The sequence below is a fragment of the Cyprinodon variegatus genome, unplaced genomic scaffold (genome assembly GCF_000732505.1).
Source record: "Cyprinodon variegatus isolate N-32 unplaced genomic scaffold, C_variegatus-1.0 Scaffold98, whole genome shotgun sequence".
NCBI lineage: Eukaryota > Metazoa > Chordata > Actinopteri > Cyprinodontiformes > Cyprinodontidae > Cyprinodon > Cyprinodon variegatus.
The window spans coordinates 1,227,705-1,244,208 of NW_015150551.1; the positions used below are offsets into that span (position 1 = coordinate 1,227,705).

The 16,504-nt window shown below is 39.8% G+C and overlaps 2 protein-coding genes across 2 annotated transcripts in view; one reads left to right on the forward strand and one right to left on the reverse strand.

Annotated features, from left to right (window-relative positions):
* The window catches only part of LOC107084377 (inactive phospholipase C-like protein 2), a 45,113-nt gene extending 43,137 nt beyond the window's left edge, over positions 1-1,976 (forward strand). The window contains exons 11-12 of the mRNA XM_015374184.1: positions 657-766; positions 914-1,976. Of these exons, the coding sequence (XP_015229670.1) occupies positions 657-766; positions 914-1,075 (272 nt within the window). The 3' untranslated portion in view covers positions 1,076-1,976. The remainder of the gene's footprint in view (positions 1-656; positions 767-913) is intronic.
* A 2,937-nt stretch (positions 1,977-4,913) lies between these two features.
* tbc1d5 (TBC1 domain family member 5) overlaps positions 4,914-16,504 on the reverse strand; it is a 25,013-nt gene continuing 13,422 nt past the window's right edge. The window contains exons 4-22 of the mRNA XM_015374190.1: positions 16,273-16,432; positions 16,019-16,108; positions 15,013-15,087; positions 14,451-14,518; positions 14,247-14,349; positions 13,452-13,540; positions 13,310-13,360; positions 13,143-13,212; positions 10,989-11,161; positions 10,747-10,889; positions 10,319-10,425; positions 9,749-9,834; positions 8,881-9,176; positions 8,633-8,695; positions 7,022-7,230; positions 6,837-6,936; positions 6,632-6,711; positions 6,290-6,547; positions 4,914-5,976 (exon numbers count right to left, since the gene is read on the reverse strand). Coding sequence (XP_015229676.1) covers positions 5,698-5,976; positions 6,290-6,547; positions 6,632-6,711; positions 6,837-6,936; positions 7,022-7,230; positions 8,633-8,695; positions 8,881-9,176; positions 9,749-9,834; positions 10,319-10,425; positions 10,747-10,889; positions 10,989-11,161; positions 13,143-13,212; positions 13,310-13,360; positions 13,452-13,540; positions 14,247-14,349; positions 14,451-14,518; positions 15,013-15,087; positions 16,019-16,108; positions 16,273-16,432 — 2,500 coding nt within the window. The 3' untranslated portion in view covers positions 4,914-5,697. The remainder of the gene's footprint in view (positions 5,977-6,289; positions 6,548-6,631; positions 6,712-6,836; positions 6,937-7,021; positions 7,231-8,632; positions 8,696-8,880; positions 9,177-9,748; positions 9,835-10,318; positions 10,426-10,746; positions 10,890-10,988; positions 11,162-13,142; positions 13,213-13,309; positions 13,361-13,451; positions 13,541-14,246; positions 14,350-14,450; positions 14,519-15,012; positions 15,088-16,018; positions 16,109-16,272; positions 16,433-16,504) is intronic.

The window sequence follows — 16,504 nt, forward strand, 5'->3', positions numbered from 1 at the left end:
CTGTGCTATCCAAGTGCTTTTTTAATTTGATATTGGATTGATGCAGTTGAACTTGCCTCAGCTCCAATATCAGAGGATGAAAGAAAGCACATACAGTTAGTCACAGTCAGAGAAACAGGACTACACTGAAAATAAGGCCAAGCTCCAATATCTATAAACAAAGGTATTGATGGCAGCAGCACAGCTGATATTTTAATCCAGGATTGCGACCAGATGAAGCTACTATGATGAGAAAAAGCAGAGAACATAAAGTTATGAGAAACTTAACAAATACTGCAGAATGCGATTTGATAGTTACATGGTATATTCAAGGACAGAATATTGCTGCTTCAATATGAAATAAAGACATTAATACAAACAACTTTAAAACTATGGTAGACATTTTTCACATCCTTGATCCCAATAGACATGTACCGTTGAGCCCATTATAAGTGACCAGTATGCCTCATGGATATGGCAGGATTTGATGATCTATGAAATTCCCAATGTTTTCTGTCATGCTTCAATCTATATGACACATTTGGTAAAGATTGAGATAGCAGCTTGATTGTTGTGCTTCTGTTTGTGCCTTTTAGCCATTTTACCATAGTGCTATTGATGATTTGCAACACTACAAGTGTCTGTTTGCTGAGGTTGTATTGTCATTTTGTCTCTAGCGATGGACTTTCACGAGAATCTGCAAAACCTGGCGATGAAAGAAGGGTTAAAAGGTTCCAAGGTTAGTCGAGCACTGGAGAGCTTCAGCTGGAACATCACCATCCTGAAGGTAAGTAGCTCATACATTTGTTGTTTTAATGGTGTCTTGAAGGAGGATCGTTGGCACCTCGTAACTTTCAGCAACATGCTTACTTTCCCTGTTTGAAAATCCAAATCACTCTCTTCTTCTCCTGATTCTCCTGCTCTGGTGCCTCAGGGCCAGGCTGACCTGCTCATACACGCCAAGGCTGAAGTCGAGGACAACATGAAGCAGGTTCATGATGCAGCTCTGACAGGAAACCTCTGCAGGGAGGGGATCGGGCTCAAACGAGTTCGCTCTCTAACAGGACGGGGCCCGGACGACAACACGAGCGCTTGAGGTCCCTCGTCTTTGCAGGAAGACCTCATCTCTGCCACGTTTCACATTACCAGTTTGTTCTCAAGCGCCCAGTGCTGTAGGTGCATCACAGCATCCAAAAACTGAGGAAATTAGGAATTTGTGAAAATAAATTTTTAAATATACTATTGCCATCCGCACGGTGATGTACTGCTGGTTGGAGATCCAAAAACTTCAGTGTTAAGATGAATGTAGTTCGACTTGAAGCCAAGGTTCTGCTGTTTGTACTGTTGTAAACATGCCAAATGGTGATTATTTCCCTCTCATGTGAACTTTTGATAGGTTTAGAGTGTGCCATGATTTTTTTTTTTACATACCGACAGATAATCTGAAAAGCTGGTCTATTGACTAAAGGCTGAAGCCAGATCAGGGTACAGGATGTGTTGCCCTTTAAGTTTAAGAACACCTCCTCTGTCTGTAGTGCAGCACTGTGTATCTTCAGCTTCTCTTTTTTTGTTTTTTTTTACCGAGTGTCTTTTGCTCCCGCATTGCTGCTCTAAACTCAGTTGCCATGAGATTGTCCTGTTTTGCACCAAACCTCATATCTTTCCCCTTTAAATATTGTCTTACATACAGTATTCTATATTTTTGTATTTCCCAGAGCCTAACCCGCCTCCCATGCTACTTAAAACAAACAAAAAAAAACTTTTATCTGCCATACTGATCAACTCCAGAGGTGTTGATGTTTGCCTCAAGGGAACTAATACTGTTACCCATGAAAGCGTTTACTTTGCGAGCAAAACACTGTAAAGTATTTTAATATGTGAGTCTATCCTTTTGCTGTAAAGAATATTTTGCATAAGTTATTAATAGTGAATGAAAACATTCCAGATGTGTACTAGTGCTGTAGAAAATAAAACCTGACCAGTAAGTCAGGATAAAAATAAACATGTTTTGTTTTTTTATTGACTACTGCTTGCATGTCTCGTTATTTTTCTGCAAGACCTTTTTAATATGTATATATATCAATGCAGAGGATAAATTTGCCTAATCTTAAGACAAGTTCTGTGTCCGAGCAGACAGCTGGAGGGGCTCATATGCTGATGTGAGGCAGACATATGGTCCTCTGCATATGTGCAGTGAGTAAGCTCAACGGTGCCCATTTCTAGCATCAATAATTTATTGAGGGACGGTAACAAGCAGAACATTTCAGTTTCATGATGTTTCGTACTTTGATCTCTTATATGAAACTTAAAAAATCAGGACTAAAAATAAATAATAAACCTGGTTTTCATCAATGTTTAGATTTTTGTTTCAAACTACATTTAAAGCCTTGCAAAAGCCTACAAAGATCACATAAGGATCTATTGATAAGGAAACATCTACTTCCAGGAAAGTTGACCAAAGGTTTCCCTTAGGAGAAAGCCATAGGAAATGAGCCATTTAGCGGACAGAGCATGAATAGGATAAGGTTGTCAGGTTAGAGGAAACAGCTGGGACGTTTTGCCTATATTCAAAGTGCTGCGTTGCACGAACGGTATTGGCCGCTTCATGCTGTAGATGGATGAGGCTAAATCCTGATGGAAAACTTGTCGGTTTTAAAATGCCTGAGACATGGATGGCTTCTGTTTTTCCATCTTGTTTTGGAAATTTGTTCTTAGATCAGATTTGATTTAAACAGATGGGACTCATTAATGAAATTAAAAGCTGTTCATCAGTTTAGGGACAAATTTGCCGATGTTCAGATTTCCTACTTCAGTGGCGATGAGGATAGAGGTCTCAGAGAAAAGTCGAATCCTAATGGCTTTACACCTCAAACCAAGGTGTGGCTTTTCAAAACGTTTCAAGGTTTGAAAGGCAAATGTATTCCCATCTACAGTTTGGATTGGAGTAAAGATCCAACGAATTCACAAAACACTGAGAAATATTTTGTGTGATGTTTACCTTTATAAGAGCTTAAAAAAACGCCTTTTCCTTTACTGAAAAACAAAAGTAAAGGTATTTTTGGTTGCTTATATTGTTGATTTGGTTTATACTGAAAACTATATATTACAGCTGTGTGTAAACGTATTAATTTGTAAAAGTACAATTTTTGTGGAATAACACCAAAACAGACCCTCACCATGATGCTACTATCACCCTGCTGAACAATTACTCAGTGTCCTTGGGCTTAAAAATCTTCTCTCGACTCCACTAAACTCCCCCTGTACCCTTAACATTGCCACATATTGTCTAATCTTTAAATTTTTTGTTCAAAATAATGAGATCAGAGGTAAACACTTTAAATCCACCTTTTCTATGAGTCAATTTAACAAAAGATTGTGTTGAAAATGAGCCGATCCCTAATAGCCTTAATTCATTTACTTAAACTGGAGTCAGTCATATACCATTACCAGACTTATGCCTGAGGGAAGTTTGCCCCTCTCCTCACTTATCTGTAAAATGTTTGGGTGGGTTTCTTACATGTACCAACCCACAGTAACTCTGTTAGATTAAGGTCTTTGGTTTGCTTCGACCAAGGATATGAATTCCTTTATCCACGGTAGATTCCTGTCTTGATTCGTTGTCCTGATGAAAGATCCAGTTCTACATCAGCTTTCCCTTGTAATCTCAGTGCAGTTAATGCTGGATTCCATAATCACAGCCTTGCCCAAACCATGATGCCTCCAACTTCATGCTTCACCGGTAGCATGAGAGTATCTCTTCTCTGAAAAGTGCATTTATTTATATCACAAACATGCCTTCTGGTTTTCAAAGATGCTAATCTAAGATAACCTTATGTCTTCATGTAACTGCTTTCTGACACTTAAGTCTGGCCTTCCGATTTCTCCTGCAGTGAGGGTTTCTTCCTTTCCCATCTTTGTGAATGTTGATCTTGTGCCGTCTATTCTGGATTGCATGGGTTTTTCTGTAAATCAGCTGGAAGAACAGGAAGGTTGTCCCATAATGACTTTGGATCGATCGTCATACCTGAGCATGTTGTTTTTGGGCTTCCTCCACTTGCAGACAAATTAGTCTGAGACCTCTTTAAACCTCCTTAAGACTCAATTAGTCCTTCTACAGACCTCAGACTGCTCTTTTAACCTTAACCTTTTGCTCTCATCTTCGGTCAGAAGCACAAGTAGCTCTGCAAGTATCAAGGTTTTCTTTTTGGATTTTTGGAAAACTTCTAAGGACGGTGTAAAGCCAATTTCCCTGGAGCATGCTACTTTGTGCGGACCTGTCAAATTGAGTTTAGAATTAGGGTTATCTCTGCAGTGGTGAAGCTTAGCAAAAAGAAATGAATGGAAGACAATGTGGTCCGTGTGATTATGTGTGTATATGTTGGGGATATCTTCTGAATATCTGTATATAAAATAACTTTAAATATGTCAAAGATTCCATAAATAATTAGATTTATGTTTTTGATGAGATGTATATAAACTTCTTACTGGAACAGTTTTATATTATCCTCAGTATGACTTTGTTATATGAGAAATAATTGTCTTGTTCACCTGTTCTTACAATTACATCAGACAACTGGAAAATGTTTAGTCTTTTTTAAAACGAGAACGTCCCGATGGTTTCAGAGTACTGATATCTCATTCAGCCTGATAAGAGTAGACATTTTGCGAAGCTCTTTCAGAGTAAAACAAACCCACACAGTTCAGCGTGTTTTAAAAGCAACAGAACAACTCCCCAGACAGCAATCAGCTTATAGCAAGAGCATTATAGTTTTATTGATCTAAGTTTAATTATGCTGAATGGGCAGCTGGAGGAACATTCTTTGCGTGCTGCCGCACAAAATTTGCACAAAACAGGAGAACGACCCTCATCCGACGTGGGAACCAAATAATCACATTAAAATGTTCACAACTAGACAGGATCTAAAAACCAAAAGTCGACTCATTCCTTAATTTAATCACTTTATCTTAGAATTTAAGAATCTAAATGGTTAAAAAATATTCATTCCAAATAAAAAAAAAACAAAAAAAAAAACAAACAAATAAGATCACAGAGTTAGGTTTCGTTTGGCTGAGAGAAGTAGAATGGTCAGAGGCACTGGTTTAGAAGCGGGAGAAAGCTGCCCTCGACGGTGATGGGGAGGAGCTCATCCTTTTCTTACAGTATCGGAGAAGAGAGAGTCCTACATAAGGACACATGCGCGCACACACACACACACACACACACACACACACATATATACAAACACAGGCAGCAGTATGGCTGTTTCTCCACATTCATACTGGCTTTCTCTCAAACCTCATCCATACAGCAAGAGGAGAACATTTCTTCCTAAAAGGAAACTGCAGTCTCAGGTCAATCAGAATAACTGAGTAGTGACAGAATAGGTCATCCAATAGCAACCGCTCTCTGCAGAGTAGGGCACTACAGTTAAGATAATGGGGGGGGTTATAAAGACGGAGCAGGCATTAGATAGATGAGACAGCTCACAGCATCAGTTCAGACAGGACTTGCATGGAACAGATGACGGCTAGGAGAGACAAAGCATAAAGGATTTATGACTCTGCATGTCCCAGTCCACATATGTGCAACTTTTTAGTGGCGTGGCACCAACAGCAGGTGGTTCCCTTCCCTCTGCAGTCAGTTTTATCAGACGCCCTGAAGGGGATAAGAGACGGTATAGGTGCAGCAGAGAGAGAGAACTGGAGTAACTTTCTTGTTCACAGGTCGTTTGGGTTAACGATGGTAAAGTCGGAGTCCTTGCTGTTGGTGGAGCCCTCCTCTGGGCTGGAGGAGCCCGAAGCAGCGCCTGTCATCAGGGGGTCGGGAAAAGTCCCAGAAGAGCCTTCGGGCTCCATTCGCACGGCAGCTCGCCCTCGCCTCACAGGAACGGGAGGCTTTCCTTCAGCTTCTTTCCCCTCAGCGAGCAGGTCTTCATCCTGAGACACCAGGATGTAATCATCCCAGTTCTTTACCTCGGAGCCCAGATAGGACGCCATCTTTAGGGGAGAGGTTAAAACGGGTCAGAAGTGAGTAAATGGACAGAACCGCATACAGCAACAACTAATGAATTAGAATAGATACTCCTTTAAGTTTGATTTGTTAGGTAAAAACTTAATCATATATATACTCATATATTTGAATTAAATATGTTTATTAATTATGCTCAAGTGTCAAGTGTGTAATATTTGCTTTAAGCAGAAAGTGATCAATAACAGACAAAAGTAAACCAATAAGTTAACTCTGGTTACTCTGGAGGAGCAGCATGGAAACTCCCACTCAGGTGGCAGGAAAAGAAATAGGACAAGTAACCTGCTGCTCAGGTGGGGTTGTGGTGGGTTCTTCCTCCTTCTCGTCGGCGCTCACACTCCCCTCCAGATAAGAGTCCCTGCTCCGCCTGCCGTCCTCCCCCTGCTGGTGTCCGCTTTGCTGGTGCATGCTGTTCAGAGAGGTGTCAGCGGCTGCAGCTGTGGAGGTGTAGTGGTCATCAGCGATGGTGATCTCTTCGTTCTCCTCCGCCTCTAGCTGACTCTGGTTGAAGCGCAGCGCTCCCTTCAGGATGTCTTTGATCTGATTGGATAAAAAAAAAAAGGTGAAGTGTTAGATTCAAACTATAGGATCTCCATTGGAAGAGTGTTTTCCAGAAATACTCACCTGTTTGAGTCCAGCTATAGAAACTAGGACTTCATCTTCTTTCTCCAGGTGCTCTTGGAGAATCACCTCCTGGATTTTACCTGAAGAGAAATTATTTTTTTTAAACGGTCTTTTCCCACAGAGATAAAAGTCTTAACCACACTAGATGGACGACTGAAAGAGCTTATCTGGATGTTTTGATTGGATGAGCCTTATCTGAACTCACAGATGTGTGTATTCATCATCTTGGCGCAGTATTTGCTCATGGCCTCTAGGTCGTTGATTTGGCCCTGCAGGAATGATACCTGGGCTTCCAGATCTTCGTCCTTTTGATGTTTTAGAGAGATAAAAAAATCATGGTGAAGACGAGGGATTCAGCCTGCAGAGCATCCAATAGGTCAGACAGCTCACCGCCTCTCTTTTGCCCATGGTTTTGCTTTGGGAACGAGAGCGAGTTATGGTGAAGAAGGAGTCCTTCTTGGTGGCGGAGAGCGGAGGAGACGAGCTGCTGACGTCACTCCCTCTGGAAGGCGGCAGGGGTGGGGAGGCAGTGGACTGGCCACGCCCACCTGAGAGGCTCTCTGTGCTGGGAGAGGAGCTGGCCGTTCTCGAGCTGCGGCCTTTAAAGGACGCAAGAGAAGATTGAAACAAAAAAAGTTTAAATTTTGACTGATGCATATTTTAATTCCAAAGACTGAAGAGTGAACCGAAGAATAACTTAATGCATGGACTGCTTCACTCATTCTTGTTTTCAGGGTGGCCAAATGAAGCATGCAGCTCAACTGTGTCATTATCAAAAAATTAATAATAGAATAAATGAAACATCTGAGAATCTGCAAGCCCTTAAGCCTAAATTCATATCAGAAACCATATTACATTTCTATTTAAAAGAAGAAAATTCATTTATTTTATTAAATGCCAACCTTACCCTTCATAATAACCAGTTCCAGACAGTTTACTTAGTATACGTTTCACTTTCAACATCAGTGCAATAAAAGGAGCGAAAAGGAAAAGATTTAAAAATCCCTCAGCGAGAAAAATGCAGCTGGACTAAATTATTGGATATTATTGGAATTTTGAAATAAATATCTGTGATTAAATGTATCTGGAGCTTCATTGACAAACATGTAAATATATACCCCATACATTGAAAGCCATAAAAGAAAACAAAATATATATATAGATCCATATTTTTCAACAAGTAAGTAAACAGAGAACTAGATTAGTACATACCACCATTACTGGTTTACATGAAAAGTTAAACATTAGGGCAATGCTTAAGCCTGCACAGACATTAAGACTGCAATGACATCCTTCACAAGCAGAATAAGCTACAGAGGCAAAACGGAGCACTGAGACAAAACATATCTATAGAAAGTTTAGTGGAAGGAAAAAGTGGGATATAAAAAAAGTTAACGACTGACAGAAGGTAGGCTAAATTTTGTGTAACTTGTGGTGCAGGTCCCACTCATGAGTCTGGAGGTGATGCCCCAGGCTGCAGGTGGAGACAGCAAACATGGAGCTATCCAGAACATTAGTTTTAAAAGCCATAGAAAATCAATGGGCTGATCATGTGCATATACACGACACTGAATGCTTTCTTTATTAAATCTTGAGCAATATTCTATTGTTTAAAGGGACATAATCCGACTGTTTGTCAAATAATTGTGACATATTTATAATATTTTCATATTCAAGCAGCCCTTCTCCAGGAACTCCGTCTTCCAGCTACAGTGTCTTTAGTGCCTTCAGATTAATCCAAGCTTCTAGAAGCTGTAGCTCTATAGAAAATGAAATAAGTATAATTAAAAAAAAAACATGTGCTGTGATTGCCCTCTGCTGGCCAACATATACAGTCACATCCACATGCAGGAAATGTCTGCTTAACAGCAAATTGTTGCAGTTTACACAAAAGCACACAAGCAAACAAAGTGCATAGAGCTAGGCTAATGGAGATGCAAGGGTTTGAGGGTGGGGGAGGTGGGAGCATGACACACAAGCGGTTGCCTTGGTAGCAGTTACCTTGTGTGTCAGTGAGAGCCTGTTCTGGGAGAGAGCCCTGAGACACTCCGCCTGAAACTCCATCTAACAGACAGGACAGTGAAAGCTAATGTAGCCATAGCCACACCAACCAGTGGCTGCACACGTTCAGCTCATCAGTGTTAAGGAGGACATGCAGACAGGACTTTAGTTTTATAAATAAAAACAAAAAAAAACAACAAAAGTAAAATGCATTAAGAGAAAAGCTCCCCTGTTCTCTATTAACTCACCTTTGCTCAAGTGGACGGGCATGCTTTCAGACTTCATCATACGGTAGTTCTGAGAATGGGGCTGATCAGGGGGCTCAGCGAGTGGGTGAGACAGGGCGGGCGACGGCGCCGAGGCAGGGGGCGCTAAGGGAGGTGAGGAATACGAGGAGGAGGAGGAGAACACCTCACTGTTGATAGGGGCGACATTGCTGGACACGCCAGACATGGCCGGGGCGATGAGCTTTCTGCCGAAGCTCAGCAGGCTGCTGGACACCTTGTTGATGTTCAGCGGAGGAGCTTTTGCCACAGAACCAGACCTAGAAAGGCAGCAAAATAAGAGTAAAACCATTCAGCTGGATTTCTACATAAATAAGGTTCCTAATCATTTATTACATCTTGTTATGTTAAAAATGTTTAATTGTGGAGATGGGGTCACAGAACTAATGACTAATGAGATTCTGAAAGCATTTAGAAACTGATCTTCAGTTTTCCTCTAATGAAATCTATGGTCTCAGAGTAGCCAAAAACATCAGCTCTAAGAGTCTCGACATATTAAAATAGCAGGTTTAAAAAAAGAAAACAATAATCCAAATGTGTCATATTTTCAGACCAGGATATGAACTCTGAAACCTCTAATATTGTCAACTTCCTGTTCTACTTCACGATAAATAAGCAAAATTTTGTAGAAAGAAAGTAGCTGTCTGAGAAAGTGATACAAACAGACTCAGATTAAAAATGATTGCACGTAACAATAATAAAAAAATAAAAAATACAAAAAAACTTGTTACAAAAATAAAAAAGAATCTGACATTAAAAACAACCATTACTAGAAAATTAAGAAGCTACTTTTAAAAAATGACTGTGCTGGAGTAGAATGTCTGCCATGCACCTCGTTTTGTTCATCAGGTCGGCGCCTCGTGTTTTGTAGTAATCCAAGTTCTGCTGAAACTGGTAGTTGACAGGACGCGGGTTATTCTACAAGAGAAGGGAAACAAAATCTGTCTGGATTAGAGACGCACATTGCAGGAAAGAACCTGCAGGTTGTTTCTATCACCAAAGAAATTCTCTGCATTTATGAGCCAAAGGTTTTTAATTAAAAAGGAAATAAAAACCTGCAAATCTTATATTACAAATGTCATCTGTAATTAATCATATAAATATTATTGATTGATTCACAGAGTCACAGTATGAAAAGATGTCTTTTTGGAAAACAATATGCGACTGTTGCTGGAGGATTTCCACCCACTGTTTTGCATGTGGGCGTTTGCTTTGGCAAATCTCTTCCTCAAACTGCAGGAAAAGTAAAATGAAATCACTCTTCAGAAAGAAGCAGGATACTCGCTTATTTCCGCTTCGCTCACTCTCTGTTCTCCATTGGGGGTGCCTATGTAACGGGGCTCAGGAGACAAACAGAGACGGTCTATAAAAACTGGGATTTTCTTTCGTAGCGTTGACTTACTTTGGGATCTCGGAGAAACAGAGCCTTTTGGAGCAAAGAGTTGATGTCTCCTATGGGAGGGTAATGCATCAGCAGGCCCAGGCAGGTCTGGAAGTTGCTTGCGATTACTGAAAAGAAGAAAAGTATAACTTTACAGAGTTACAGAGAAAACCTGTAATAAATATTCCGTTTGTGTTTCATATTTCTGTATAATTATTTACAGATTACTTAGAAGAAACACAGAGCCACACTTTCTCACAGTTTGACCCTAACCCAGCCTGAAAGTACAGCAGAAAAAACATCTTTCTGCTTCAAGAAATATGACCTCATCTGATTAAATGAAGCAGAGGAAATCTCATTCTTCAGCTCATAAGTGTCTTATTAAATTACATGCCACAAAGGCCGACACATGGCTTCACTGCATTAGCTTAGCAATAAATGGAGCGTACAAGCATCTCGGATGTAAAGCAGCATGGCCACGAACACGTAGTCCACCAGATCCAGAGTGATGCTGTCAGCAAACAGAGCGTCCCACACAACCAGGAGGTCCTGGAGGGGAAATTCACGGCCGAACAGCAGGCGAACCCACCGGCTGAGAGAGACGAAGGATAGAAAAAAAAAAGCAGAGGGTAACTGAATCTGTGCAGAGCTTAGAAAAGAAGAAGAGGAAGCTGAGGGAGTAGTTACATACATGCCATAGATCTGCGGAGCGATCTCCAGCCGGTTCAGGTGCATGTGTAGCTCGATGTCATGCTTCTTCACCAGCTGGTCCTGGATGCGGTTGACTTTGGTCACGACGGCGACGGATGGGCCAGCATCCTGCGGCCGAGCGAAGGGGATGCTGGTTAGCATTTCCTCCTTACCCTGCAGAAGAACATTAAGACAGAACACCCGACTGAAAAAAATGTGTGCATTACAATACATTGCAAAAGAATTCAAAGATGATGAACTTTTTCACCTTTTGTCACATTTCAACTATAGACTTGTTTAACAGACATGAATAATGTGGAGATCAACGCCGTTTTCTCAAATCTAAATAGTTAGCATGCATTTATTTTCTGAACTTCGTCAATAATAAGAACAAGCACATTAGAGCATCTAAAGACTAAAAATTTGCATCTTTGTTTTTACAAAACAACTTTAACTCATTTTATTAGATTGAATAAAACAAGTTCCAAGTGTTGCCACAGATTCTCAGTTGGATTTACGCCGAGATTTTTGACAAGGCAGCTGAATTAAAGGAATATGAATCATTCAATTATAGATCTGTACTCAGAGCTCCTGCTAGGAGGTGACTGTCGGCTCCAGTCTCCTGACTGCTTCTTTCTAGGACTGAATGATTATAAACATTTAGAGAATGAACATTTAGAAAAAGAAGTTAAGAGAATAAGAAGATCACACAGGCTGAAGACTAAAAGAACTGGGGAGGAGGGTTTATTTTACAATCACCGACATAAATATAATTTATATTTAATGAAGAAAAACAAGGATTCCTGAAGAACTAAATTATTTGTGCAGAACGTGTGTCACCAGACTCACTTTAGTTTGGACAGTTTAAAATCAGCAGGAAGACTGACACCTTTTTTGCAATTTAAAATTTACAGTAACCTTGTATAATAATCCTGTTATAAATCCCATGCACCTTTTTCTTCCTTTGGCACCTTCTTCTCCTTTGACTATTTGAGCTGATGTAATGAGTAAATTTCTCCTCTGTGGGATCAATAAAATCAATCAATCAATCAATTTGTGCAAACTTTAGATACATTTTTTTTTGTTCATCAACAATAACTTCAGAATACAGCTTGGAAAAAGATTTTCTTGTCATGTAAATGATCACTGGAGGGTTGGGTTTTTACATAATCATATAGTTTTAAGGTTGGCTATTCAGAAATATTTCTGTTTATAACCATAACTGTTAATAGTTATTACAGTTTTCTTCTATGGTATGCAAAAGACAACTTGTTTCAATGAGCTTCCATTTACTACTTTCATTAACATTGAAATGTATTTATTTATTTATTTTTTGCCTGTGGCTAAATTGTTATTTTTATCACTCCTGTCCTTGCAGCTTGGTTTTACCGATCACATCTGATCAGCTTCTCTATGCTATAGATAAGCATCCCCCCCGTTTTATGTTTCACCATGCAGATAGCGCATCGTTATCTTGAAGGCAACATAACTTTATTGATAAATTCAGTGTTTGCAATATGAAAAAAAGTAAAAACAACCTTAAATAGTTTAAGAAGTAACAGAGCGGGTTCATATTTCGCCCAATACCCTTTTATAAGTAAAATGTGAACTTTTTTTTTGTGTTTTTATTCTTCTTCCTGAAACTATCCACTTCATGATTTCTTTGGTTGTTTGATTTACACCAGTTCCCTTTGCAAGCTACGTCTTTTTTTTCAGCAGCTGTGTCTGCCACCCTTATTCGGAGACTATGAAGCAAGTAATTGGATTTCACTTCACAGGTTCCACATTCAGGGTTCGACTTTTAAAGCCATCGCAGAACCGAATGAGGTTGCAGTTAGTGCAGCTCCTCTCCCTTCTAAAGAACCACAGAGGGGCCCACGGGGGCTCTTGCAGGAAAAAGGTCACATGAAACATGTTGAATCAGGTGACTGAGTCTTTATCCAGGTCACCATTTAAAGTTGCTCATGCAAGAAAGAAAAATCAAAACTTTAGAAATTCTTTTAAAATGTAATTTTTTCTTAACTTTTTTTGTGTGTTTAACACACACTAAACACACTTACAGCTAGTCTTATGTCATTACGTCAGGTAAATCAGATGAGACCTTCAGGTTTATTTCTGAATGTTGGTCTAATCTAATGTAGAACCATCGACTGACCTTCCTCACTTCCCTCTCGAAGGTGGAGAACCACGGCTCTGCTGTCTCCATCAGCTGTGAGAACATGGCACTGAGCACAGAACAGGGCACAGGTCAGTGTAGATATAAAAGGGATAATTAATGACAAAACAGCACTTAAAAAAATGTCAAAGTACTTGTGCACTCACTAGGCATCGTGTTCAAGGTACGCAGGGTTCAAAAGACATTTCATCTCTTCACTATAGAAAGAAAAAAAGCAGACATCCTAAATTTTATTTTCTCTGTGGAAGAAAAGGAAAGATTCAGCTGTAAGAAGAGCCCTGTACTGACCTGGGGCTGGCTGTCTCGCTGGCGTGTTGGAAGGCCTGATGGTCACAGTGCAGCACAAACACTATGGGAGCCAGCAGCTCATGCATCCCCTGCACACACACAGAGAGACAGCCCTGTAAGGGTAGCTATAGATGGAGCACAATTTCTGGTCAGTCTTTCTTTAATAATGATGCACGAGGTTTCTAATTCTTGACGACAGCTTTAATTTAGATATCATTAGCCAATGCCCCTCCGCGTGTCACTTCCAGTTTGGAAAGGAGATGTTTTACCAGCCATCTATTTATCCACTGGCACCAATAATGATTAGGTTACAGAGGCATTTTGTTCCCCTTAAACACAGAGTGCCTCAACAGAGATGAGGGTTGCTTTACATTTATTCTCCCCACAGTTAAGGTGATATTTGCAACCATTTTAAACAATACGATGAAAAACCTGTAAAAACTATGGAGGGATGGATGATGATATGGATTAAAAATGATGGGTGAATGAATAAACAGATAAAAGGAAAAGACAAGTATGAGGAGAAGGTTGATGGGGAAAAAAACAGATGGATGACAGCAGAACAGAAGCATGGATGGGAGAACTTAGAGGGATGAGTGACAGAAGGACAAACAGCGAGGATGGACAAACGCAAGGATGGATGGATCCCTTTAGATGCATATATAAAAGACAGAGCCTGAAAATATATTTTTTTTCTCCCCAAAAACAGTCAAATTCCTCACTTTGCAACCACAAAAATACCCGAAAGGCCAATATTAACCGTAATTAAGGCTATGATTAGGCAAACGGTGATACCTGTTTATATAGCAACTGCTCATTCTCTCTGGCGTAACAGAAAAGAATGTCCGTCAGCTTGGTCCTCACATCCTCATTCTGGAAGTAGCAGATCTCAGGGAATCTTTTGTAGAAGAAGAGGGAATAAATAAAAAATTTAAAAAATGCATGATTTTGCAAAAACAGCAGCAAATGTGAAGTTAAAGCAGACAGAGTGGGGCATACGTCCTGAAAACGTCCTGCTTGATCATCCCCTTCAGCTCTTTATCCTGAAAGAACTTGTTCCATAAACTCTGAAAAAATCAAAAACAAAAAACAGGGGAATGAGAAGCAGTGATCTGTGGAATTTTTAAAGTGTGGTCACATTAATTTGATATAAATTAGCTAAAGGGATGAATAAACAAACGAACAAAAGCCCATCCTTTAACTAGATTTGTATATATGAATAAATTGCAGGCAATACCTGGGGAGCATTTAATACAGACAGAATAAAATAAAACAAAACATTTATTTTTGGTCTTTTTGAATTAAACTTAGGCTAAGTAAGCTGCACATTAATCCTAGTTAAACAATGATAGAAAACATTTTATGTGGATTGACATCTGGCAGTTTGTTCTGATTTGCCTGATTATTTGATGAAATCTATTTAAAAAGCAGGTTTTCAGAGTTTTGGGACCACTGAAAGATCATGATGCAGTTCATGTGACTTGCATCACATTCACCAGTAACAACAGTAAGATTAAGAAAAAAATCAGTATAAATAAAAAAATAAAGCATGAATCCTTACCCCTTCATCCTGGGACAGTGGATTGTTGACCACCAGGTCCTGCTGGCCTGCAGCCTTGCGGGGGTTAGTGATGTGCTGCAACAAACAGGAAAGGTCTGGGTGAGGTGAGTGAGAAGGCCACCGTTCTTTCTAATCAAATTATGACAACAGCCTCCACAGCTGTGGCCTCATAAAGGTTTATTTCCACTTAAAACCACATTAGCTGCTCAAAATCATTTTTGCAATAATTGAATTGGTTTTAATTGATAGCCTGATGCAGTTGGCAGACTTAACATTGTGAATCTGCTATTGTTTTTGCTTTTAAACTTTTTGATTCTTTGACTGAAGTTTCAGTGCACTGAAGTCGTTTAAACGGCCAAATAACTGTTAAGATTTCTGTTTCAGGAAGTCAGGGCAGATCTCTTGGATTTTGTCTCCAAATGAGAAACATCTCTCGGTGCAAGATAGATCCATCAACACCAGAAAAGACGATTTTGTTAAGATGCTGACTGAAGCTGCTAAAATAGAGTTTGTATCCTCACATAGGATAAAAGGGACCTTTACAAAAGCAAGCTAAGTCTCTAAAAGCAACATGTAAAACAGATTATAATCTGCAAATCAAATAATGGACGAATAATGGATGAATAATTGGAGAAATGTCCTGTGGTGTGGTTAAACTGTAAACAGAGCACTAAGCTGTAAATTACCATCTTTAAAAAAGTTGGAAGCTTAAACTCCTGAGACAATCAGTAAATTCTAAAGTACTAAGGCAGCACCGTCAAGCTGTGTGGGTGATTTTTAAGGTGATGATCTGTGCAAAATACATGGTATTATAAGGAGGGAGGATTATGGTATAAGAGATTCATCTCAAGACATTCGCTAAAGTATAAGATAATTAACAGCTGATGCTGGATTCCTACTGAAAGTTAAACATTTTCTACATTTACATAAAATATAAAAGTCATGCAGGCGTTTTGGATATGACAGAACAAGAACAGCATGCTGTAGTATAGAAGGGCCGCCCCACCATCTCTTTGATCCTCTCATACTGAGCCCGATGCTCTTTGGTCTTCTTGATCCACTGTCCCTTGTCTTCAGGGAGAACCTCCAGGTAGAGCTGCAGACACACAGGACACCCATTAGTGGCTGATTGCTCACACATGAAAAATAGGAGGAAATCTGTTCCTTTACAACCAAACACTGAGCTCCTACTCCACTGTTGTATTGCAATACTTTTGCCAAAAACACTTTTTAATTAAAATTCAATGAATCCAAAGTTACCTTCCAGCAAACGCTGCGAAAGCGACTACTCCTCAACCGACCGTTGACGCCAGCCTGCCGGATCCTGGCCAGGTAGTTGCTGTTCAGGAACAAGTCGTCCCATTCTTTTCTGCACATCAGAGGATTACAAACAATCAACCCAAATTTGATATTTCTACAACTAAAAAGGAACATCCAGACCTCAATTAAGAAATTGTAGCAACAATGCACCATAGAATGTAAAAAGACCAGA